At 42.5% G+C, this 23,406-nt stretch overlaps 1 protein-coding gene across 1 annotated transcript in view; it reads right to left on the bottom strand.

Moving 5' to 3' along the window:
• The window catches only part of LOC143397864 (uncharacterized), a 133,736-nt gene extending 111,062 nt beyond the window's left edge, over positions 1–22,674 (bottom strand). Inside the window, exons 1-2 of the mRNA XM_076854519.1 lie at positions 22,654–22,674; positions 21,480–21,791 (exon numbers count right to left, since the gene is read on the bottom strand). Of these exons, the coding sequence (XP_076710634.1) occupies positions 21,480–21,791; positions 22,654–22,674 (333 nt within the window). The remainder of the gene's footprint in view (positions 1–21,479; positions 21,792–22,653) is intronic.
• Positions 22,675–23,406: the final 732 nt, after the last annotated feature.

Raw genomic sequence — 23,406 nt, 5'->3', positions numbered from 1 at the left:
TTCCCTGGGGAAAACACTTAGCTTGACCTTCACCTGTGTCATCTGGAACACTAGCATAATATTGCCCCTTCTTCCTCAGAGTGTGAGAAATGATGCTGATGAAAGACGGACACCTGGTCAAACCGTGAATTACCTTGGAAATGTGACTCATGAGCAGTGGGTGTCCTCAGACTCTGAGAGCTGTTCAGAAACATATCTTAGTACACAACAAAGCTTCTGGAGCATACATCACAAGTGGACAGTGACAATTCAGTTGATCCACTTTGCCTCTGCCCAGCATCACAATCAGTTCCCTACAACCCACCTGTGTCAGCTTGTCAGGGACAGGACATGCTCCATTGGTGGATGAACAGTGACTGAGCACAGTAAGAAAGAGTTAAATAAGCTGCATAATCAGCGACTCGAATAAAAAGCCCTCATTTAAACGCAGAACCTATATAAAAACAAATAATTGTTTACTAAAGTGACTTTGGATTCCTGCTTGACACAATTGCAATCCAAAATATACTCCATAATAATCATAACCTTACTCACTCTACCTGAAGAACCTCACTCTGGCCTCTACCCATTGGCAATAGTGAGTTTTTGGAGAGAGAGAAAGCACATCTTAAGCTGTCTGAAGATGTGAATACCTATGTTCCAGAAATTCTTCTTCCAGATATCTACCCAACAAAAAAGCATTCAACTGTTTACCAAAAGACATGGTCTAGAATGATCAGTCATAGTGGAAACTACCCACATGTCCACCAACAGTGTGTATTTTATATTTACACAGCACTGAGAACTGATGAGCTACTACTGCATACACACAAGGACTTACACTAATCCCACATGCATAACATTAAGTGACAGGAGCCAGAAGAAAAAGCATACACATTGTTTGGTCCCTTATATATAAAGTCCCAAACAGGTAAAACAAGTCTAGGTGGCAGAAGTGAGGACATTGCTTACCACAAAGGGAGGAGTGCTAATAAGGGGTACGGTGGTGGCTCCTGGAGTACTACATGTTCTGTGTCTTGAACTGCATGTTCAGTTTGTGAACATTTATCAAATTGCAAACTTGAGACATGCACCTTTCTGTATGAGATTATATTTCCATAAAAGCTTTGTAACCATGGCTAAAAGAAAGGCTGGCAAGAGGGGTGACTCAGACCCTGCTCCTAGGACTTTTCTTTTCCTACCAGTTAAGCCAGCAAGAGGACAGCTTTTCACAGCATGAGTGAGGGCAAGTCCCTTTGATGGCTGGTTTCAGCAGAGACTGTACTATGTACTAAATGTGTATGTGGCAAGGTCTAGAGGGACAGAGAAGACACTGTGTGGGCCAGTAATTAAGGTATGCTATTTAACAATATCATAAATGCACTCCGGATTCTGACGAGATTCGTGACTCTCTCCAAATTTACTGTGACTCAACTGTGATCTTCTCAAAATTATGACAAAAACTTGACCTACTTAGGACTGGGAAAGTGCCTGTAAGTGACATTTCTGCTTCCCTATTTAAAGCATGTCTCTCATGACTTAAGCAATAGTAGAACAGAAGAAAAACCCGAATTCATTGCTAGGCCCAGAATTCCCAAAGATGGGCTTGCATTTGCTGATGGACCTGAAAACCTTAAATGTCAATGCAACATGCATCATAATTGATGGTCTGTTTCAGGAAGCTCAGGGGATGAGGGACTGGGTGAGAAACTGCTATATAGGAGTCCCCCAAAGTGCTACTCCCCTCATCAACCTATCCAACCTCACACCACTGTACTGCAATGCAGACCTTAGCCCCCATTCAACAACAGAGACATGGAGAAAGAGGAGCAAGCCTGGCTGCCCTTAATGTGTCCTTAAAGCTAAGTGAAGAATTCAGAATGCTTTCCCTTTGGATCACTCTCCTTATGACCCAGGGTGGGAAAATACCTAGAGAAGTCCCTTGGACACAGAGAAATCAATATACCAACCATCATCTAGGGAAATTGCATAAATTTTTTATAACTTTTTTCTCAAAAACAACTATTATCAAGCTTTAATTAATATGGTTTATTTATCCCCAAAACCACAAAATAATATATTTTGACGGTGGGTTTTTTTTTCCCCACCTACACAATTTTTCTAGCTCTTCCTTTAAAAATTTGCAATTTTGAAATGAAAGGCAAGATGAGTCCCATGTAATGTGATCCTAGCTGCTGCATAGGCTCAGGCCCAGAAGCAATGCAATGACCATGCTTTCTGTAAACATCTGTAACAACATTAGAGATGAGGCTTTGGTTGGCAGAGACCTCACTGAGCCTGGTGACAATGAACAAACTCTGGCTGGGTCACTCTTATTGTTTTTGGTCGGTTCCTACCCAGCCCTTTTTTTTTTTTTTTTTTTCTGTTCTGCCTATGACTCAAACATAACAGGTCAAGAACTTGTGGGGCCCGTCTGTGTCACAAAATAGTAAAATGTCCAGAGGCACACCTCTGTTCTGTCTGGGTGGGTTCTATGCTCTGCACCAAAGCAGTCTCTAAGGCCTGCAGTATCCTGAAGGGCCATGTTCACTCCCAGCGAAGCCACATAGCCCCTGTGAGGACTGCCCAGCCAGGCCAGGAGGGCTGTGACTTCAGGGAAACAGGGATATGTATCATCAGAACTTTCAAACTACATTTTATTAATCCTTTCTGCAAAGCCCACCCAAAGTTCCAAGGACATATTCACTGCTGGTAAATTTGAAAATCAGAGGTGAGTGAGCACTAAGAATGCCCCCATCCCAATCATTTGGAGATATCTTTTACCATTCCCCAGATGATGTACTGGGACCTTATGGCTGGAAGACCATCCTGTCATGATCCCTTCTTTCCTGGCTCCTTCACCACCTATTCCCTTTGACCTTCCCATTCTAGGTACCCATACAGGAACACAGTATGCAGCAGAAAAGAAAATCCAGAGCCACAAACTGGTTCCACAAGCCTGTGCTTCCTAGTGACATTGGAGATGCCTATTTGTCCTTGGCCTCCTGCCAACTTGATACAAAGGAAACTGCCTGTGTCTCCTGGGTCCTCATGCACAACTCACAGAACTACTGATGCCACAGCCAGTAAAATGCCCACCCCACCCCATCCCACCCCCAAGGTTGAGAGTCCCTGTAGTGTTAATTTTGCTAAGTAAAAACATCAAATGCCAAAGCAAACATTCCCAAACTTCCATAAAGAAAAAGACCTGATGCCAGACAGTCAGGGGTGGGTCCCACAGAAGGAGGCTGAGTAAGAAACATCCTGCTCTGCTAGAAACAGTGCTTGACCCTTCTTCCTGTCACTCAGGGTCCTATTGACTCAGGGACCATTCCCAGGCCTCAGTTTCCCCACTTGTGAGCTGAGACATGGCTGTCACTGATGGTTCTCACTGAGAGATCTCTTGAGAATTAAAGCCAAGACACGGTGGTGTGTGTGTGTGTGTGTGTGTGTGTGTGTGTGTGTGTATTGGGGAGGGAGGGGCTGTACTGTTCCACAGCAGGCAGAAAGCTTCCTGCATGGGGACTTTCCCTCTTCACAGCCTGTGGTGGGTTCTGAGAAAGCTCAGAAACAGGCTGATTTCTTCTCATCCACTTTCCTGTTCCCATCCTAATACTTGTTTTAAAACAACTATGATAAAATGTAGGATTCTTTGCCATGTCAGCTGTGCCTACCTGGAAAGACATCAGGCCTCCTCTCACTTTCATGAGAAGTCATAAATCTTTCTCCCCATGACTCAGTACATAATTTGTCCCTGTAGCTCAAATGAAAGAGGGATCTCTATTCCTCAGTCCTTGTTCTGCCTCAGGTTTCAAACAGGTGGGGTGAACACACATGAACATCAGAAGTTATCTGGTTACAGGTGCAGGGGCAGCCTAATGTTCATATGCACCCACTGTCCTGCTCCCATCCTCTGTAAAGCCAGGTGCATGTTGGTTCTGACTGCTTGATGTGTCCTCTGCAAACAGGAGTGACAGCTCTGGATGGGAAAATCACACTCAGTGATGGCTGCACATTCAGACCCTGTCTTGCATGCTTTAGTCATTCTGTTGGTGGCAGACCTAGGTAGAATAAACCTCTCTGGAGAGTCTGCAACATCCAGTGTTCTTCCTCCCCAGGCTCTTGCTATCACCTCTGGAAAACACCCTCCTTCCCTGCCCTTCTCATTCCCCACTATAGATGCTCCAGGGGCTGAGTTCTAACCTGGCCCCATCCACATATAAGCATAGCCACTGACTCCGTAGACCCCTCAGGGGCCAGAATCTCTACAAGAAGGGGAGTGAGGGGTTGAGGGCTCCAAAAACATGTGAACCCACAGAACTGGGGTCTTATCAGAGGCAGCTCTCAGAACTGCAGTCCCCAGAGTGTGGGATCCCAGATTTCTCCTGTTTCACTTGCCCCTCTCCTGGGCAGGCTCTCCTCCCTCACAACTCTGCGCCCTTCCTGCTGTTTTCTGCACATTAGTCCTTACAGCCACTGTTCACCTCCTTCCCTCCAGGACTCTGATCTTATTTCCAGTTGCCTCATCTCTTCCACATTTCCCCATTTCCCTAACAAATCCTGCTTTCAGGAATACCATCGACAGGACTCCTTCCCAGTGGGTTGAGCTCTTTTCACCAAGGTGTAAGTTGGCCCACTGGTCAGTCTTGTTTTGTTTTGTCTCCCTTTTTGGTAAAGGCTTATGCAGGAAAGATATGGAATTGTAAATATTTGGGATATATTACCAAGGACTAATCTAAGAATCCTGGAATAAGCAAGCATTGCAGAGATCAGAGGGGAAAGGTGAGGGGGGCATACTGAAAATCTCAAGTAGAGGAATAAGGGAGGAGTGTGACAACAGAATAGGAATGTGCAGGAACTGTGGCTCATGATGACATACCAGGCTGCACAATAACTATTCATCTCTTTGACCAGAGCACATCAACAGCAACGCCACAGCTCCTGTTCCCCATGAGTCCTTGATCAATATTCTGTTCACCAACCACAGCACATTCACTCAGTGAAATGCCATGTGGCCACTGAAACCTTGATTTAAGAAGGATATTTAATAACACGGGAAGGGCTCAAGAAATAATGCCAGGTGAAGAGAAAAAACAAACTGGATAAAATATTCTTTGCACATGTGATTGTTTAGTTCTTCTCCAAAGAGTATTTTTCAAAAGAGCATTTGCTACTTTTATGATAGAGAAGATGTTTAACAGTGTTGAATGAATGAAAAGGTAACAAAAAGCAAGGGCAACCAAATTTAGCAGTAGATTAAATGTAGAAATAAAGGCAATAAAAAACTGAGAGCTGATTTGCAACTTCCTGCTGGACAGGGCAATGAAAGACTACCCTCTGCCTTCCCCCAGGTTATAAAGAAGCATAATGCCCCACAAGTCCTGCTTATTGTCTGGACACTCTGATGGTAGATAGGCTGACAAGGAAGCTGGTACAATACATAAGGGTAGTTAAAGGGCGTGAACAGAATGCAGAGGATTCTTTACATAAATTTGTAAAGAATCCTCTGGTACATACATAAGGGTAGTTAAAGGGCGTGAACAGCTGGTACAATACATAAGGGTAGTTAAAGGGCGTGAACAGAATGCAGAGGATTCTTTACATAAATTGCTTCCTTCGGAAGCAAATACGGATCATTAGTGCGATATGCTTCCAAGACAAACATACATGAGAACAGCGCCCAGAGCTGGGCCACTGCATATTTGCCTGATGCTCTGCATATAACAGAAATGAACAAAGGGGTGCAATAACACATTAGAGAACAAGATGTCTGCTCTCTTCCACTAAAGACAACTTGAGACACTTTTATCCTTTGTTATCAGGAAAAGGAGGCTATTTTTGCACACCCCAGGCATAGTGATATGGTAACTCATCCCCAACTGCAAGGAGGCAATAAAATAACTTCAGACTCCAAAATCTATACATAAAAGGGATATTGTGGAACAATGTAAAGCTCTGTAGGGGCAATGAAGGTTTAAGGGCAGAACACAGAAAAGTATGTTCATTTAGAAATCTAAGAAGCCCATCCAATTTCACAACATGAAAATCATTATTACCATGAGGGATTGTCTGGTGGGTGAGACTCAAGAAGGCATGAAGACCTGTAACCTGCCCTTCTAGAGCTAAGACCCTAAATGCAGAGTGCCCTAAGAGCAGGTGTTCTGCGATGGGAAGTCATGGCTTACAAGTATGGCACCATCACCAGGTACTGAGCAAGGACAGACAGGGAAAGGCTTTCTGGGGGGAAGCTGAGAAGGTGGATGTCAGGAGAGAGGCAGAAGGAAGGGTCTTAAAGAGAAAGCAATGTTGGGCATCCAGGGAGGGGCAAGGCAGTCATATGCTGTGGTATGATTATGAGGAGGGAAGTATGCAGATCAATCTCCTGGGGGAGTACTAACTCTGAACTTCTAAAATGTTCTATGCTTTTTTAAAGTTTGCTATAATTGAGCTTGCAGACGAAACCTCAAATAGATATCATCCACATAACAATCTCCAGAATATTTCAGGCTTCAATGTAAGGATTGCCTCCCTCCTTTTGCTGCCCTGACTCAGCAGTCATCTCCTAAGGTATCATGAGCTTTGCATTTTTAATCTCATCAATACAATATAAAGCGCAAACAAACAGACTATTAGAAAACAAAACACTGTTTTTGAGGGACTGGTAAATCTTATGCCTCTGCCTGGCAGACAGAGCTTCTCAACGGGATCAACATAGCTCCAACTATGGCTCTGCCTTAAAGACCAGAAACCATTCACTGGGCATTTTCAGGTCGTGGTACACAAACATACCAGTCACTGCCCAGTCACTCCATGCCTTCACTTCCTAAGCCATTCCCAACTTCAGAGCAGCAGGCCCACAGGATCTTTGGTTTGTGGCTGGTCCTATCCTGATGCCCACACCCACTGCATCCCTGACTCATAAAAGCCTTTCTACAAATTTCTATGTAGGCTGGATGACAGACACACCAATGAAAGGTCCAGCCACAGAGGGACCTCAGCTCAGAGAGCCACTCAGTGACCCAAAGGAGTGTATGCAAAGTGGAGGAGTTAATATGCAAATCATACTCTTAGGAGCCTAACAGAAACAAATACAACCTCACTGCACAGATAAAAGGGAAAGCTGAAGATGAGACAGCAATTAAATGAAAAAGCACAAGCAGCAGCAATTCTTCTAGAGCAGAGGCCAGCACACCAGGTAAACACTGGGACAAAGCAACACCACCATCCCCTCACCCCATTTCACCCATTACCAAGTTCTGGTAACAAATGGTTACTCAAAGACTATAAAATAAGCCAGGCAGGGTGGCACACACCTGTAATCCCAGCGGCTCAGGATGTGGAGTCAGGAGCATCCCCACTTAAAAGACAGCCTCAGCCATGGCGAGGTGCTAAGCAAATGAGATCCTGTCTCAAAATAAAATACAACATAGGGCTGGGGATGTGGCAGTGGTCCAATGCCCCTGAATTCAAACCCCAGTACTCCCCCCTCAAAAGAAACATTATAAAATAATTATGTAACTGATTGATGCAACCATATTTAAAAGGGGCCAAAAGCCTAAGTAACTAGTATGACACTATTATAAAGACCAGGAAGATGGAAATGAAGAGAATTTGTAGAAATGAGTAATAAAGTTTCAGAAATCAAAGATCCAGCGGCTGGTTTTGACAGTGGATCTGATGTGAATTATTAGAGAGGGCATATATATATATATATGTGTGTGTGTGTGTGTGTGTGTGTGTGTGTGTGTGAGAGAGAGAGAGAGAGAGAGAAAAGTGGAAATAACTGAGGAAAATATCAAGAACATACTATAATAAGTTAGAAGAAGGGATAATGAAAGAAAATAACTACAATTGGAAGACAGAGTTAAAAGGATCCATAAATGACTATGTTCAGAGGAGAAGGAAAGAGAGAAGAGATAGTGGGAAATGTGAAGAGCTAATGGCTACCATGTCATGGCACTGACACTAGACATAAGCCCCCTACTTAGGGAAACCCAGAAAAGTCAACAGAAAAATGCCTCATTCTCTTATTTTCTCAGGTTTCCAAAGAAGATTTTTTCTAGATCTCTACACACCCTGGTTGTACAGGTATAGAGTAGAGTTTTTCACAAAGACCAGCTGTGTTCTGCTCTTTCTTCCCTTTCTCAACAGCACGGTGGTGAAGCTGATCATTTGGACTGATTCCTTGCATTCTGCTGATGTCCTCTTTCATAGAGACATTAGGCTTAGCCCTTCTGGCTTTCTTAAAGCCACAGTCTACCAATTCCTCAAACCTATGATCAGCAACCCCCTTTGGACTCTACAAACTGGGAACAGGTAGAAAAAGGAAAAAAAATATTTATAAATTTTAGGGTTTTTTTGTTGCTGTTGTTGTTGTTGTTTGAGGGCCTAATGGATTTCCCTCAGCAACAGAAGATGGTGAAAGAGGCTGTTCTCTCCCTTCCTCATTACTTGGCTGGCAAGTGCCTCAGAGGTAACAGGTTAAAGTGTGGGTTAACAGGTTAAAGTGTGGCTAGGAAAGAATACCCACCAACTTTCATTTCTTGGTATTTAGGATTTCTCATTTTTAAATCCTCTGCATAAGTGGGATGTTTATGAAGACAGCTTGTGTTATATGAGATGGGCAACTGACAAACTCTGTAAACCTTAGTTGGCTCTTCTGTGGAGTAGTGATTAATACTGATATCTGCCTAACAGAGTAGCTGTGAAATTTAAACTAAATATTAGAGGTAAACCATGTGGCAATCAGTACTAGGCACTCGGTGCTTAAAAAGCAAAGCAATTAATGAATATTAAATTAACAATCTAATTAGATGATTAAAGCAGTAATGTTCACTCAAGGTTTTACTTATTAACATTCAGAAAGTCATATGGATCTCTAAGATGGAGGCCATTATTCTAAAGCCTCCAGGACCACACAGAGGGCAGGATAAAGTCTCAAAGGCAGAGAAGGAATAAGATAGATGTCCAGCGTGGTACCTGTTTGCCTCCCTTCCCCCTAGACTGTTGTGCAAGGAGGGGCCAGGGTGGCTTTGGGGGCTGCCAAATCACTAATACAATAGCTTGTCTAATCTAACAGAAGGGCTTTTGTGAAAAAAGGTTTGGAAATAAAACAAAAACTCCCAAAGTTACTAAACAACTCCCAGCCTCTGAGCAAAATGGTGACCTGCTTCTCTTTCTCAAAGCACAAAGTGTCCCCCAAAATTATAAGCAAAAACCTTCAACATCCACACAATCATCTACCAGACAGCAGCTTCCCAGTTTCCAGTGAACACTTTACTCCTCCACACTTGCTTTGAAAGCCCTAAAAACATGAAAAAGGAAAGGGAGAGAGAGAACTAGAAAGAAATATATTCCACCCCCAATGAATCAAGGAGACAGACACAACCACAAGCCACAAACCACTGAATGTAACAGAACCAGTGCAGTTAGGTTAGACACAGCAAGCCAAAACCTACCTCCTGATGCCTGGGGGCACACAAGTCCTTCTGGAGATGTGGCCCAGCCCTAACACAGCTGGTCATGATGGATCACGTGAATGTAGAAGCACAGCTGCTGAGCCTGTGGACCTGACCTTGTTCAGAAGAAAAGGAAGGCAGTAAATGCAAGACAGAAACATTAGTCTGCCATGAGGAACACCCAGCTTAAACACTGAAATCTGGGAAACACGACCTGCCTTGGGAAGTTGGCAATTCATTTGGAAAAAGTATATTTCAGACCACAAACTAGAATTCAAATGTGCATCCTGCCTTGGCATCATCCCATCCCCATTCTTCAACAATGTCCTGATCATAAACAACTCAGAAATGTGTTCTTCTAAAATGAGTCTCCCTGGGCTACAATTAAGATTTTGGAGGGCAGTGTTCCCCCTATGGGCTCCAGGGCAGATCTGCTGCTTGTCTTTTAAGTCCCCAGAGGCTGTCCTCATCCTTTGGCTCATGGTCCCCTTTCAGGAACTGTATCATGTGACCTCTGCTCCACTGTCACATCTCCTTCTCTGACCCTGCCCCTCTCACCTCTCTTGTGACTACTTGGGACCCACCTAGAGAGTTCAGGATTATCTCCCCATCTCATATATGCAAAACCTGCTTTGCAACAGAAAATGACATATTCAGGTTCTTGGAATTAGGACATGAAATCTTTGGAGAATGTTATTCTGACCATCATACAGTAACCCTTCCTCCTTGATTTTTCCAGCTTCTGAAGACAAACACATGATTTTGTTTATGGGCCCCACCTTCAACAATGACGGTCAAGTCTTTCTGATGTTGCCATCTTTCTGGTTATCATTCTTCTGCCTTCCTTTTTCCATGTTTATGAAAGACACTTCTGATTACATTGAGCCAATGCAGAAGGATAATCCAGAAAAATCTCCCTATTTTAAGGTCAGATGGTTAGCAACCTTGATTTCATATCTGACTTTATTTTTTCAATTCTAATTCTTCTGTCACTTAAGGCAATAAAACCACAGGTTCTAGAGATTAGTAATATTGACATCTTTGAAGCACTATGATCCTGTCTACCATACTCTCCTAAAAAAGAATCCTGCAGGGAAAATAAAAAAGTAAATATAAATCAAGAGAAAGAGAAGCAGAACTTGGGAAAGAAATAGAGAAATGGATGTTAAAATAAGTGGTGAAGGAGTGAAAACCACATTAGAAGCAATAAGAGAATAAAGACAATCAACTAAAGAGACAAGTGAATAAAATGGAAAACAATATAAGATATAAAGTATTTCGCAAATATGACAGGTACTATGACAGAAGCAACAGTGTACACATAATTAATATATTTTAATTGTTAACCGAAGAAAGGTCAATGATATAATACAAGAAAACTTCTGAAACAAAGTGCAAAGGTACAGCTTAGTTTAAAAGAAAGTGACACAGAACGACCAGTCGCCAGAACTATTCTAGTAAAATTTCTAAACTGAAAGAATCATACAACATCTATTAAAGCAAACAGGTTGGCTTTTAACTTCTCCACAATAACATTCAGAGCCAAAAAACAGTAGAAAAATTTCAATGCAGTTTTAAAGAAAATAGTGTGACTCAAGCACTTTATAATCAGGCAAAAGATATTTTCAAGCTTGCACGAATTCTCCAAGTGGGTGTCATGGGCCATTTCAGAAGAGAACAAAACAGCAGGGGATTAAAAATGAACTCTACATTGAACTCCAGACAATTGAAAAACAATTTTGTGGGGGCAACCCCCAAGAAACTATCTTCTAGAACTACTGATAAAATGTGTGATCCAAGAATATATATAAAAACAGCTTTAAGAACAAGTAACTAGAAACTAAGGTTACCTAAGAGACAAGACAAATTATGTACCTTGGCAATATAAGAAATTATAAGTAACAAAATAGAGGAAATGGATGGGAAACTAAAGGAAGTATTGGCTTGCAAATTTAATTCTCTTTCAAAGCTTAAGCAAGTTTTTACCAACTTCAAAACACATAGTAGTTGGCATTTCTGAATTAGTTTTAACTTTGTAGATATCAGAATTTCTTAAGGAATGCTTTACAAAAACTGTCTCTAAAAGAGATGGTTACATTGAAAACACCAAGAGTAAAATGGAGCTCAGAATCACCTTCTCAAACGACCTCTCTACACATACACATATTGACTAAACTTATCAATAATCTATGCAAAAATTAAAGTCACCTTGGACAAAGGTTTGAGTAATTCTTTGGTCTGTTCCCTAACAGTGATGAGCAGAAAGATCAGAAACAGAGCTCCTTAGGGGTCCCCACCTAGGAATTGTGGGGAAATGGTTAGAAAGAGAAGAAGTGGAAGAAGGGGTAGGCTTAAGCGTACTGGGTTCCGCGGAATTGACCCTCAGGCCTGATTAGACTCATGCTTGCCTATAATTGGCCCATAAAGCTAGCACCAGGCCCCTGAGCCATTCTAAGTCATCTGAAGACAATGAGAGATGTCAACTAATATCTCCATGCCAAGTGACTTCTGCTAAATCCTACATTCCCTCCAGATTTTGATTATTACTTCTGAAAAGCATCTGGAAAAATGGGGACAATGCTAAACAAGTTTCTAGAACTTGTACAGTTTATACAGTTTACAAAGTACAGTTTAATGTCCAGATGAAGACAATGAAGCTGGGGTTGAAAGGACCCCCCATTTCTTGAGGGTATACCCGAGACCGTCTGACCCCTTGTGGGCCACCATAGCAGGAGATATCACTCCTGCCTTTCTGTACTCTGGCCATGTGGAGTTTTCATGTATGGCTTCCCCACCACCCCATAAGCTACCCAAATGCTATGCCATGGCCCAGCTTTCCTGTGTCACCAGGGCTCGGTCCAGGTCAGTGATTGAGGCTCTTGATGGAGATCTGGTGATATGGGAGCCAGATATGACAGAAGTGCTTTCTTACATCTTTCTCCAGTTGGTTCATAGACTGTCTCCAGGAATTCAGGGCAAGATGATACTGCCTGCATCTCACAAGATGAAGAGGCAAATGTGTGTATACAGAGGGGAGTGGGGGTATTTGGATACACTCCTCTTCTCTCACTTTGGACATAAAAATCACCAGGCTTTCTGGCCTTTGGACTACAGGAATTACACCAGTAATGCTCTCCCTCCCCACAATTCTCAGGCCTTTGGCTTCACACTGGGAGTTACACCATTGACTTCCTTGGTGCTGAGGTCTTTGTACTTGGACTGAATTATGCTAACTGCATCCCAGGATCCCAGCTTGCAGAGAGCTTATCATGGGACTTCTCAACTTCCATAATCTTGTGAATCAATTCTCCTAATAAACACCATCTCATCCAATGCCTTCCAACTTTCTGTTTTATGGAGATGAACTTCCTGTCATGTCCACCCATCCAGCCAGCTGGCTCTGAGCTCTGTACCCAAAGGGGAGATGGGCCTGGCAGCAGGCTCTTCCCCCATGGGGAGATTCTGAGTTTTAGGGTTTGACATTATCTTTTAATGCAGGTTGAGAATCTCTAATCTGAAACCACAAATTACTCCAAAATCTGAAACTATGTGATCACTGACATGATAGTACAAATGGAAAATCCTACACATGACCTCACATGATGGGTGGGTGGCAGCAAAACACTGGTGCACTAAAAATATTATATAATGTAAGCCCTGTAGATAAGATGTACCTGAAACTTAAATGAATTTTGTGTTTTGACTTGTTTTGCATTCCCAAGATTGCTTATGAGGTACATCCAAATATTCCAAAATCTGAAAGAAAAAGTCAAAATCTAAATATATCTGGTCCCAAGCATTTATGATAAGGAATATTCAACCCATACAAGAAGTTAATGTAATCAATTATTTCAATCAATTACAACAAGTCTGTGTGTTGTTCCATTATGAATGTTCTTCTTCCCCACAAGAATTGTTTCACATATGACTCTTTCATGTGACCTTTCATTGTCTCTTTTCTAACTAATATTTTCAAGGTAGTTCAACTTATTTATCTTATTTTTAAAAATCTATAGAGAAACCATTTGTCTTGTCCAAACAGATGTTGCTAATATTTCCTAAGACAGCAACAAATGTTTGTGTAATGTTAAATGGAAAATATGAAAACATAACTTTTCTTAGAATGTGTACTCTGCAGTATAACAAACAAATCCCATCCTGGTTAATTACTAATCTGGTTTTGTTTGTTTGCTCTTTACAACCCAAATAAACAAAATTTGGCATGCTACAGAACTGGAAGATAAAATCCTAAATGTTTCTAATTTTATATTAGCAATATTCTCAATTATAATGCTTCTGAGCTCATGGGAGCTAAGCAATTCTAGAAAGAAAAATTAAATTTCTAATTTTAATTTCCCTAGGCCTATTAAATGCATTTAACAAACATGAATAGAGAGCCTTCTCTGAACAAGGTGCCTCAGAGATGCAGTAAGGGCTAATACACAAACTTCTCTTCATGGGTCTAACAGTCAAGAGGGATGAATGTGTCCACACTATTCATTACTAATTATAAATATTCGTTCAAATGCTTGGTATTCTCCTCAATCCCAGACATGGAGACAAATATCTTTTAAGATACACCTAATTTTTCCTACTTGTTCTCTTTTAACAATGAATACGGTATTCTTTCCCTTTCCTTAGTCAGCATTTTGGGATAATAAGGAAATTAATTTTGTACAGAATTGTGGAATTGAATGGGATATTAGAAGGCAGGCAGTTGTTTTTTCCATTTTTGACATGTGAAATTGAGACCTAGAGAATATATTCAAACCTCTAACCAGAAGAAGGAAACTTCCTACCTCTAAGTGGAAGCTCTGTCTTCCTCTAGGTAGGACCAGGTCTTTCAGTATTTCATGGACATGCAAGGAATTTAACGTAAATGCAAAAACACACTGATATTTTTCCAATAAAGCCTACATGCTAAGCTGTGAGATGACTTGCTTGTATCCATTCTTCCCCTGAGCACCTGAAGCCTTAAGCCCCCTTTGTAAAAATGCATGTATGAACAGACTACCTAACAGATCATAAATGGGGTGTCAACTTTGGTAGAATCAAGCATAGGAAACTGCTGACCTTGCAGGAGATGACCCTGGAGAGGTTGCCCATGCCAAGAGACTATGCCTGGTTTATTAACCCAAGTCAAGTGGGCACTTAGAACCAAATGGGCCTGAAAGCTAAGGTCATAAACAGCACCTCCTATAAGTCAGACTTTACAAATGGAATAATCAAGAGATATGGGTACAAACTGCAACTCATTCTGTAACTCCAAAACAAGTGTTTTCAAGACATTCACTTTGACCTTTCAATTTGCCCATTCCCTAACTGCAGACCCACACTGTCAAGTTAAACAGTACAAAGCTTCAATTCAACCTAACGAGCAACAGCACTTGTAAAAGATCTACAGCCTTCCTTGTGGATCCATGCCATCCCAGAGACAGAACAGAGACCTCTGCTCTTCATCAGTCAAGCCAATAATGAGAGATTCCATGTGGTAACGAAGCCCCTAAACTTCCTCTGGGTATAAAAACAGGCCCTGCAAAAGAACTTGCTTAGGTTGGGGGCAGTGGTACAGACCTTGGCCTGGCAACTTACCACTCTCAGAGGAAAATGCTAAGACCACTCTCACAGGCAGGACCTCACGTCACTATTGTCCATTAACATGATTCCCCTCCTGGTATCTCCTTGCAGGACTTGCCAGGAATGCATTTTTTCTTGGAATGCAGTACTCTTCCTCCTCTCACACACCTCATAGTTTTTCATGCAAAGAACGAATCATGAATCAATTTTAAGGATAGGAAAGTATGTTCTATAATGATCTCAATCAATAAGCCATTTGGGGGCCTGCTATCCACATGCCACACAGCATCCAAGATGTAGGAGACACAGCTGGAATCTCAGGGCATTCACCATCTATTCTTTTAGCATTAACAGAGCTAGCAACTCTAAATTATCTACAAGAATAGCTAAGCCATAGAAGACCCTCTCTCTCTGTCTTGTTTTTTTTTTTTAAAAAACTAGGGCTCCTCCTTTCACTACACACACAAAAAAAATGTCAAAGCAAATTCATCCAAACATGTCTTGAGGTACAAGTACACACTGCAACTACATAAACTGACAAAGGAGAAGAACTTGGCTAGTGTGGGACAGACATATTCCGTCCTGTCTCCAATTCCTTTTATTGGAATGACTGATCAATCTTTAGAATTGAAGAATTCCCTGCATATGCAAATTCTTTCTGCTCCACTCTAGAACCTGCACAAAGGCCAGAGAGATATTCTGTCCTTGAGGCCACCTGGGACCACACTCAAAGTCACTAAGTTTAAGACCAAGTCCAAGTCCACTAACAACTTGTTCCATTTCTTTGTACTGTTCAGTAATGATTCTTCCAAGAGATTAAATGGTATTACTTAAAAGATAAGCAAAACAAATATCAGGGTTCATACATTTAAAAAAAAAAAGTCACCTATGTATTTTATTGTTGATGTTGAACTATACTTCTTAAGGCATGAAAAAACTATACATGCAATAGTGTTGCCCATACTTCAATAACATTGCTGTGGTTTGAACTGGCTTAAATGTGTCCCCCAAGGATTCATATGCTACAGGCTTAATTCTCAGTATAATGGTGCTGAAGTGGTAGAACCTTTAAAAGGAGGGGCTGTGTGCAAAGTAAGAAGTAAGCAGGTCCCTGGGGGTGTTACCACAGAAAAGATTAATGTGCATCTCAGGAAGTGAGTGAGTTCTTGAAAGAGTGGTTTTGTTTATTGTTTTTTGTTTTTAATAAAGACAGGTTACCCCACTTATTTGTTCCCTTCTGCCATATTTGTGATACATCCATGGAGGCCCTCCACAGAACTTGAACAGGTGAACCCACCCAATTTTGGGCTTTCATTCTCCCAAACTGTAAGTTAAATAAACCTTTTTTAAAAACACAAATTGCCCAGTTTTGGATATTTCATTACAGCAACAGAAAACAAACCCAGACAAATACACATCGTCTTCAGGTCTCAAATCATTAAAGGAAAAATAGGGAAACTGATTGTAATCATGGTTAACTGCGTGAAACCCCCAAATAAAAGGGTATTGGATCAGCTTCTGGGGTGGAAGTAGGAGAAACTAGGGGAGAAGGGCATGTCACATCAGGGACAATGCTATGGTACAGTGTCTTCTGCACAAGACACACAAGGCCATCCCTGAGCTTGCTGCAAGAACCAGCAGAGTCTGCTGTAGGCAATTCCTAAAACCCAAGCACAGAAATGAGGAGAACAAATTATTGTGGGATTATTATGTCAGCTCTGGGTACAGCAGAACCAGGGTCTTCTCAGAGGTAGCAAGGCTCAACCTGGCAGGGACAGCACCAGGGACAAATGTCTGTTCCCAATTCACACAGCCGCCTCCTCTCAAAGAAGCTCCTAAATGCTTGTTTCAGTGACTGAGAAACTGAATCTGATCTCACAAAGGGCTGGGTGTGGGGTCCAGCACCACATGAAATGCTTCAGTAAGCTAATACAATTGGAAGAAATGCTGAACAGACAAGGAAACGAATTGCAAAGGTCTAATTTTATATTTCATAACTCAGTCTAGCATCTCACTCATGTATATTAATTCAGACATCAAATTTCCATCATATTTGTAAGGAAAACTAGGTAAGAACAAACTACGCTTAAACAGAAAATATATTCTTTGGAGGAAAAACTCAAAATCCTTTAAACCTACAAGATGAGTTTACTTTAGACTTATTTGTTTAAACTAAAAAAGATGTATGTAAAACTTGCATAATCATTAATGTTATTTGTCTTTGGCATATAGCAGGAAAATGTAATAGCAAGGACTGGTGTTTGGGGAATTACAGGATTTTACCAGATAAGACCTTGGAGATATGGGGGGCTAACTCTCTTCCTTTGCTACAAGGAAACTGGAGTATGGCCAGGCAATGCCTTCACACCTCCCAATCCTAGGTTTAACTCCCTTGCCAGTCCAAATACACTGCGTGAAAGTCAGCCAGCTAAACACATCTCCCATAGCACAGGCAAGTAAAAAGGCAGTGTCCAGCCTTTCCCTGGATTTCAGCATTTTAAAGACTTCCTTTTAACTCACTGCTCCTGTTACCATGAATGATAAAGAGCTCCATCCCAAAAGTGTGGTAAAAATTTTGTTCTGCACTGTTCTGTCACATTCATGTTAAGACCATATTATTCTTGATCTGACACACAAACTACCTAGGGGATGCAGCAGTCTGCCAATGGGCAATTTTCTCTTTTCAAAGTTCAAGGGTATTTTCAAATTAAATATATCATAAAATGAACACGCATGTTTTGTTTCCACTTAAAACCTATGGACTTCAGGATTTACTTTGAATAAGATATCTGTGATCACCCTCAGTGATGGAGAGCTAGTAAAGGAATTTGGTGACACCTGTTTTTGTATCTAGTGGCACTTCCCCCATAGCTATTTATAGTATTCAAAGTGACAAACCTGATTCAGCACAATGCTAAAAAACATGTATTTGCCAATTGCCCCTTGAAATCAATAATTTGGTTTTTCAGGTACTTTCAAAGGAATAAGAAGTATAAGGAAATGCCTAGTCTGAATCTCTAGTAGGCCCTCTTTTCTCTTGAGATGTGATAGTTTCCTTTTACATGTGGGCTCCATGGAGAACCTCAGGAGGAGAGACGAGTATTTGATCTTAGTAATACAACCAGACTCTGAGATAATCATCTAAGCTGTGAGAGATGGCCACAGCAGCTCGCTAAGGTGACCCTCAAGCAGGAGCTGGCCTTTCTGAGCTCATTCCCTGAAAAGAAAAGCCTCAACACACACTTACAGTCAGATTAAGCACATTTAAATGAAAAGCACAGTTGCCTCTGTTCTTCTGTTATCATTTTCTGGGGAGAAATAAATGTTCATCAATTAAACATTTCCTTTTTTCCATAAGAGAAATCTTGAGGTCAAGGAGGATGAGTAGAGCTCCCTGGGAAGTACCACAACTCAAGGGTCCAGGGTTTAAGTCAATTAGGAGTAAAATCCAAGGGAGAACATTAAAGGGGGAGGTATTTGCCCTGGTTGGCACAGGTGTGTGCTCACCAGGATGCAGGCCTGCAGTTCCCTAAGGAAAACTCTCTCCTCTCCAAGACAACATTTTTGCCTTCACAATCTAAAAAGGTACTGTATCCTCAGACTCAGATTATTGCAGTCTAATTGTATTACTTAAACAAAGTTTTTTCTCTCCTCCTAACGTTCTTCAGAGGGTCCACATGTAAAAGGAAACTATCATACCTTGGGCTAAGAACCAATAGCCACTCTCCAAGAACAAGAGATTGCTATTATTAAAGCAATCTCTCTGTCTGATAGAGGTAGGCTCACATTCCAGATGCCCCAACCTCTGGTCATTCAAGAATGTGCCTCCCCGCCCCACCCTTCAGTGTCCATCCCTTGAGCAGACAGGAGTGGATGGGGAAGTTGAGAGGGTACAGGATACACAGACATACACAAAAATGCACACAAGTGTAAACACACATGAACCTCTGAACCTCCCTCCCATCAATTTGGCAATCCTCTCCCCAGGCAGCTGGGTAAAGACCCTCCAAACCATGTTTAGCATGCCCTCTGCTGGCCTGGCAGGAGCTGACTCAGCCTTTATTCTGTGTGCCTAAGACATAATAAATGACCTTAAGATCCAGAAGGAATGGGAGGGAAAAAAAAAAAAAAAGGCAAGAAAATCTTAGCTTCTTAGAAAAGGAAGACATGATACCCTACACATAAAAGTAAGATGAAGAGGCTTTCAAGTTATTGTTTTTAAAATGTTTTAGGAAATAAGTGACTAAAGATTTAGTAGAAACACATTTATATTTTCACAAGTACTACAGTGAATTAAAAGTAAAAACTATGGTGAATATTTTCACAGGTTTACAGGTGGGAAAAAAAATGAATTGATGGGACACACTGGTTTCACAGACTCAATTTTCTAAGAGTTCACTGTTCAGAGTCCTACAAACCACTCTTCTCACAATTGAGGACACTCTAATTACAGAAGAAATGCAGTCTTAAGAGCTCAAGTTCAAAAGCAACTACGTGCAGCAGGAGAAAAACTGTGGAAAAGCAGTTCATTTGGAACCTATTCTACTACAAGGCTTACCAGACCCTCACCCAGGCATAAACAAAGGTGCTGGCTCAATAGAAGGTGGCCCTCTCTTCCTCTACTAGGGCTAAGGCCTCAGGAATTACTAAGGGAACATCTGCCACTCAGGATCCAGACTTCAGTGAGACTGCATCTGGCAAGAAAGCAAAAATTTCCCCCCACTGTTACCCCAAATACCTAGGGTCTAAAGTAAACCACTGCTTTCAATGCCCCCACCACGCCTATCCAGGGTTCAAAAGCTTCATGTTTGTAATCAGCTTCAAACTTTTTTGTGCATGAGTGGCATATGGTATTAAATTCCTTGCAGACCCAATATGAGCACACTAATAATTTAAGCCATCCTTGTTTTAACCAATCAGGATTTGCCATTAATTATTAAATACAAAAATGTTAATACTTTTGTCCCTTATTGGATATCCTTTTGATACAACTCTCTTAAGTAGACGTTTAGATTGTCCTGGGAACTTGCTTACTTTTATTTCCATAGGAGTTGTTCCCTGGGAAATTCCACAATAAAATGATGGTGTATTGCTGGCATTTAGGGAGGAATTTTCCCTAGAACTTGGTGTGCCATACAGATCTCCAGTCTCTGCAGTCCCTGGACCCTCTCCGGATGTAGAAGAGGTCTTGGAGCTCGCAGGAACACATAGCTGCTAGGAGGACCCTAGTGAGGCTGGCACTATTTGCCCCAGGGCAGCTCTTTTCCAGACACACCCTGATAGGGAGGGATGGAGAAGATCTGCAGATTTTCCCCAAGGAATTAAGGCCTGCAAAAATTTAGGCCCCAATGTCCACCTTTACCTGGACACATAATCTGTTTCATTAAACAGAATATCTTTTAAAATTGTTCCTCTCACAGCTCACGTTCATTTACAAAAATAAAGGCAAGCACAAGCATGTCCTGTCATACATGACTTTCCCCTATATCTGTGTGCTGTGGAGGAAGTCATTCCCAGGTCTGTTGGAATCTATCAAGTTTCCCTTCAGCCACTCTAAATCTATTAATTTTTAAGCCAATAGATAAAAATAAAAACTGTGAGATTTTGAGTTAACACAACAGAGGCAAATCTGCTTTATTGCAAGGATCCTCAAAGGGCTGCAATAGCTTGCACCAGGCAGGAGGAGGGTACACTTGAAAGGTTGTGTCCAACGAAGGAAAGTTTTAGTTAATGATGACATCACTGACATCTCCCAAATTTAAAGGAGCACTTAAAGCACAGCAGATGCAATTTTTTCCCCTCCAGTGAGGAGATACTAGGGAAGGCCTCTGGGTTCACAGACAAACTGCATCAATGATTCGACTGCTGTCCAGCTAGAAGACAGCGAGTAAGCTGTGGCCCACGCAACCACAGCCCTGGTGCCGGTCTAGCGGCCTCACGCGCTGTTCTGGCTCGCCCTGCCAGAGCGTCGGTCGGCGCCGCAGGACCCCCCGAGGCGTCCATACGGACGGAGGGGTGGGTCAGCCCACGCCTGACAACACGTTCCAGTGAGAAGGTGAAAGGGCCAGGAGAAGAGAACAGCCCCGACCCAATGGGAGCGCCGTTCCCTGCTCGAGAGACAGGCGCGGCGCCGGGCCGGAGCGGGTGGACAGGCGTCCACGGGTTCCGGAGCAGAGCCCGCAATGCAGACGCGCTGGCAAACCCAGCACGGGGCCCGCGCCCCCAGCGTCCCGCACTCTGGCCCCGCGACCACCGGCCTCAGAGCCCACCTGGCTCACCGCGGAGCCCAGGAGGGATCCCGCGCCGGCCCGCGGACAGCGCACATGCCTAGTCTGCGGCCCGGCCCGGCCCCGCCATCAGCCGGCAGCACCGCTGCCAGCGCCTTCTCACCTGCCGCGCCGCGCTGCCCCGTTCGGCCAGCCCACAGCGCCGCAGTCGCCTCTACCCGACTTCCATTTTCCCTACCTTTAAAGGAAAACCAGATCCGCTGTTTTGCTCACGCTCCGGCTCCAGCTGCTGCTCCGGGTCCCGGGGGCCTCTCCTCCACCGCCTCCTCCCGCGCTCCGCTCCGCTCCTCGTGCCCCTCCGCTCCGCCCGAGGCCGCGCGCAGCGCCCAGCGCCCGCCTCCCGGCTCCGCCCGCAGCCACCCAGCGCGCGGCCTCCCCCTGACGTCACCGGTCGCAACCGCGCCCCGCCCCCATCCAGCTCGAAAGTGCGCGCGCGCTGCGCCGCACCCCATCCCCGCCTCGTGGAGCCGTCCTGGAGCGCGCGTGCTCGCTATCACGACACGCGCAGAGGCTCCGAATCTCCAGATTATTCAAGCGCCCCTTCAACCCGCGCCCACGCTCCCACGTTCCCGCGCTTGACCCTCTAGGCGTCCTAATAGCCTGAATGGCACGAAATGCTGCTAGCACAGCTTACTTTTTCTATGGGCCTCTTGACTTTGCTTCCACCCCTCTATTCCTATGGACTGATTCGCTTTTTCTAAGCATCCCAAACTTTCTCCCATGTATCCTGTCTCTGCTCCACTTCCCGGCCTGCTCCAGGTCCAAACTATCAAATCTAATCTGAGGATAGTCCTTTGTCTCCGAACCCGGTTGTCTGACCTTTCTCCCATTTCTCTTCTTCTTAGTACTTTTTCATGCCACTACTTAAGTTACTTACCTTGACTAATGCCAAGTTCTGCACTTTGCTCTCTGCCTGCTCTCACATCAACTATTGTGGTGTAACTGCGCCCCCTTATTCCAAATAAGATATTATATTGCAGGTAATTAATACAATCCTGATGCATTTCTTGAAACGTTATTTTACTAGTTTAGGGCTTTAACCTTGACTTTGAACGTTATTTTTGATGTTTAGTAATTTGGCTTTCTAAATTAATTTGGGAAAATTGGCTTTTTTTGGTTTGAAAACCTATGATTTAAAACAGTTGCTTGGATTGGTGTAATCAGCAGCACAATCAGAATACGTCACCCAAAGAACACGCTAGTACTGTTCCTTAATAGCCACACTGTTCCCCAAGCCCTAACCTTTGGAAACCTCTGATATGTTCTCAATGGTTATGTGTTTCTCTTTGTGAGAATTCATATTCATGGAATTATGCAAGATGTGACAGGCAGGAAACGGACTATTCACTCACCATTATGTCTTTGAGATTCATTTGGTCGAATGTTTCAATATTTCTCTTTTACTATCTGATTTTTTGCAGCACATTTAATCTAGTCACCCACTGACGGAGATTTGGTTGGTTCTCGGTTTTTGTCCAGTGTGAATAGATATTCTATAAACATTTGCACGCAGGGTTTTGTACAGAAAAACGTTTTCAAATTAATTGGACTAATGTGTATGCTCGCACACACACACACACAAGCAGAAATAGAGGCTCCAAGATTTACGATGGGGTTACACCTAGATAAACCCATTGTAGATTGAAAATTTCATAAGCACAAAATGCATTTAATACACCTAACCTACTGCACCTTGTGGGTTACCAGCACAGTGCACTATAAAGTATCAGGTGTTTACATTTGTGTTTTGATTGATAACTGAGGCTTCTGTGGACCAGGACTGTGAGAAGAGTTCTACAAAGAAAAAATTTAAAATTTGAAGTACCATTCCTACTGAATTCATATTCCTTGTGCCATTATAAATAAAATATTTTTAAAAAATAAGTGGAACCATCATAAGTTAGGTAATGTCTGTATGGGTAAGCATATGTGTGTGTATATAAAATGTATATAATGTCCTGTATATGGCATTCCCATAGACTTGTGCTATAACATTATTATTTTCCTTTATGATTTGTTGAGAATCTTTTCAATTGTATATTTGCCATCTGTTTATCTTTGGGGTGAAGTTCATGTATTTTGCTTATTTTTAATTGGGTTGTTGT

Source organism: Callospermophilus lateralis, chromosome 1 (genome assembly GCF_048772815.1).
Source record: "Callospermophilus lateralis isolate mCalLat2 chromosome 1, mCalLat2.hap1, whole genome shotgun sequence".
NCBI classification, from domain to species: Eukaryota; Metazoa; Chordata; class Mammalia; order Rodentia; family Sciuridae; genus Callospermophilus; species Callospermophilus lateralis.
The sequence above is the reverse complement of the archived record's forward strand: the minus strand, read 5'-3'. Positions and strand labels throughout refer to the sequence as shown.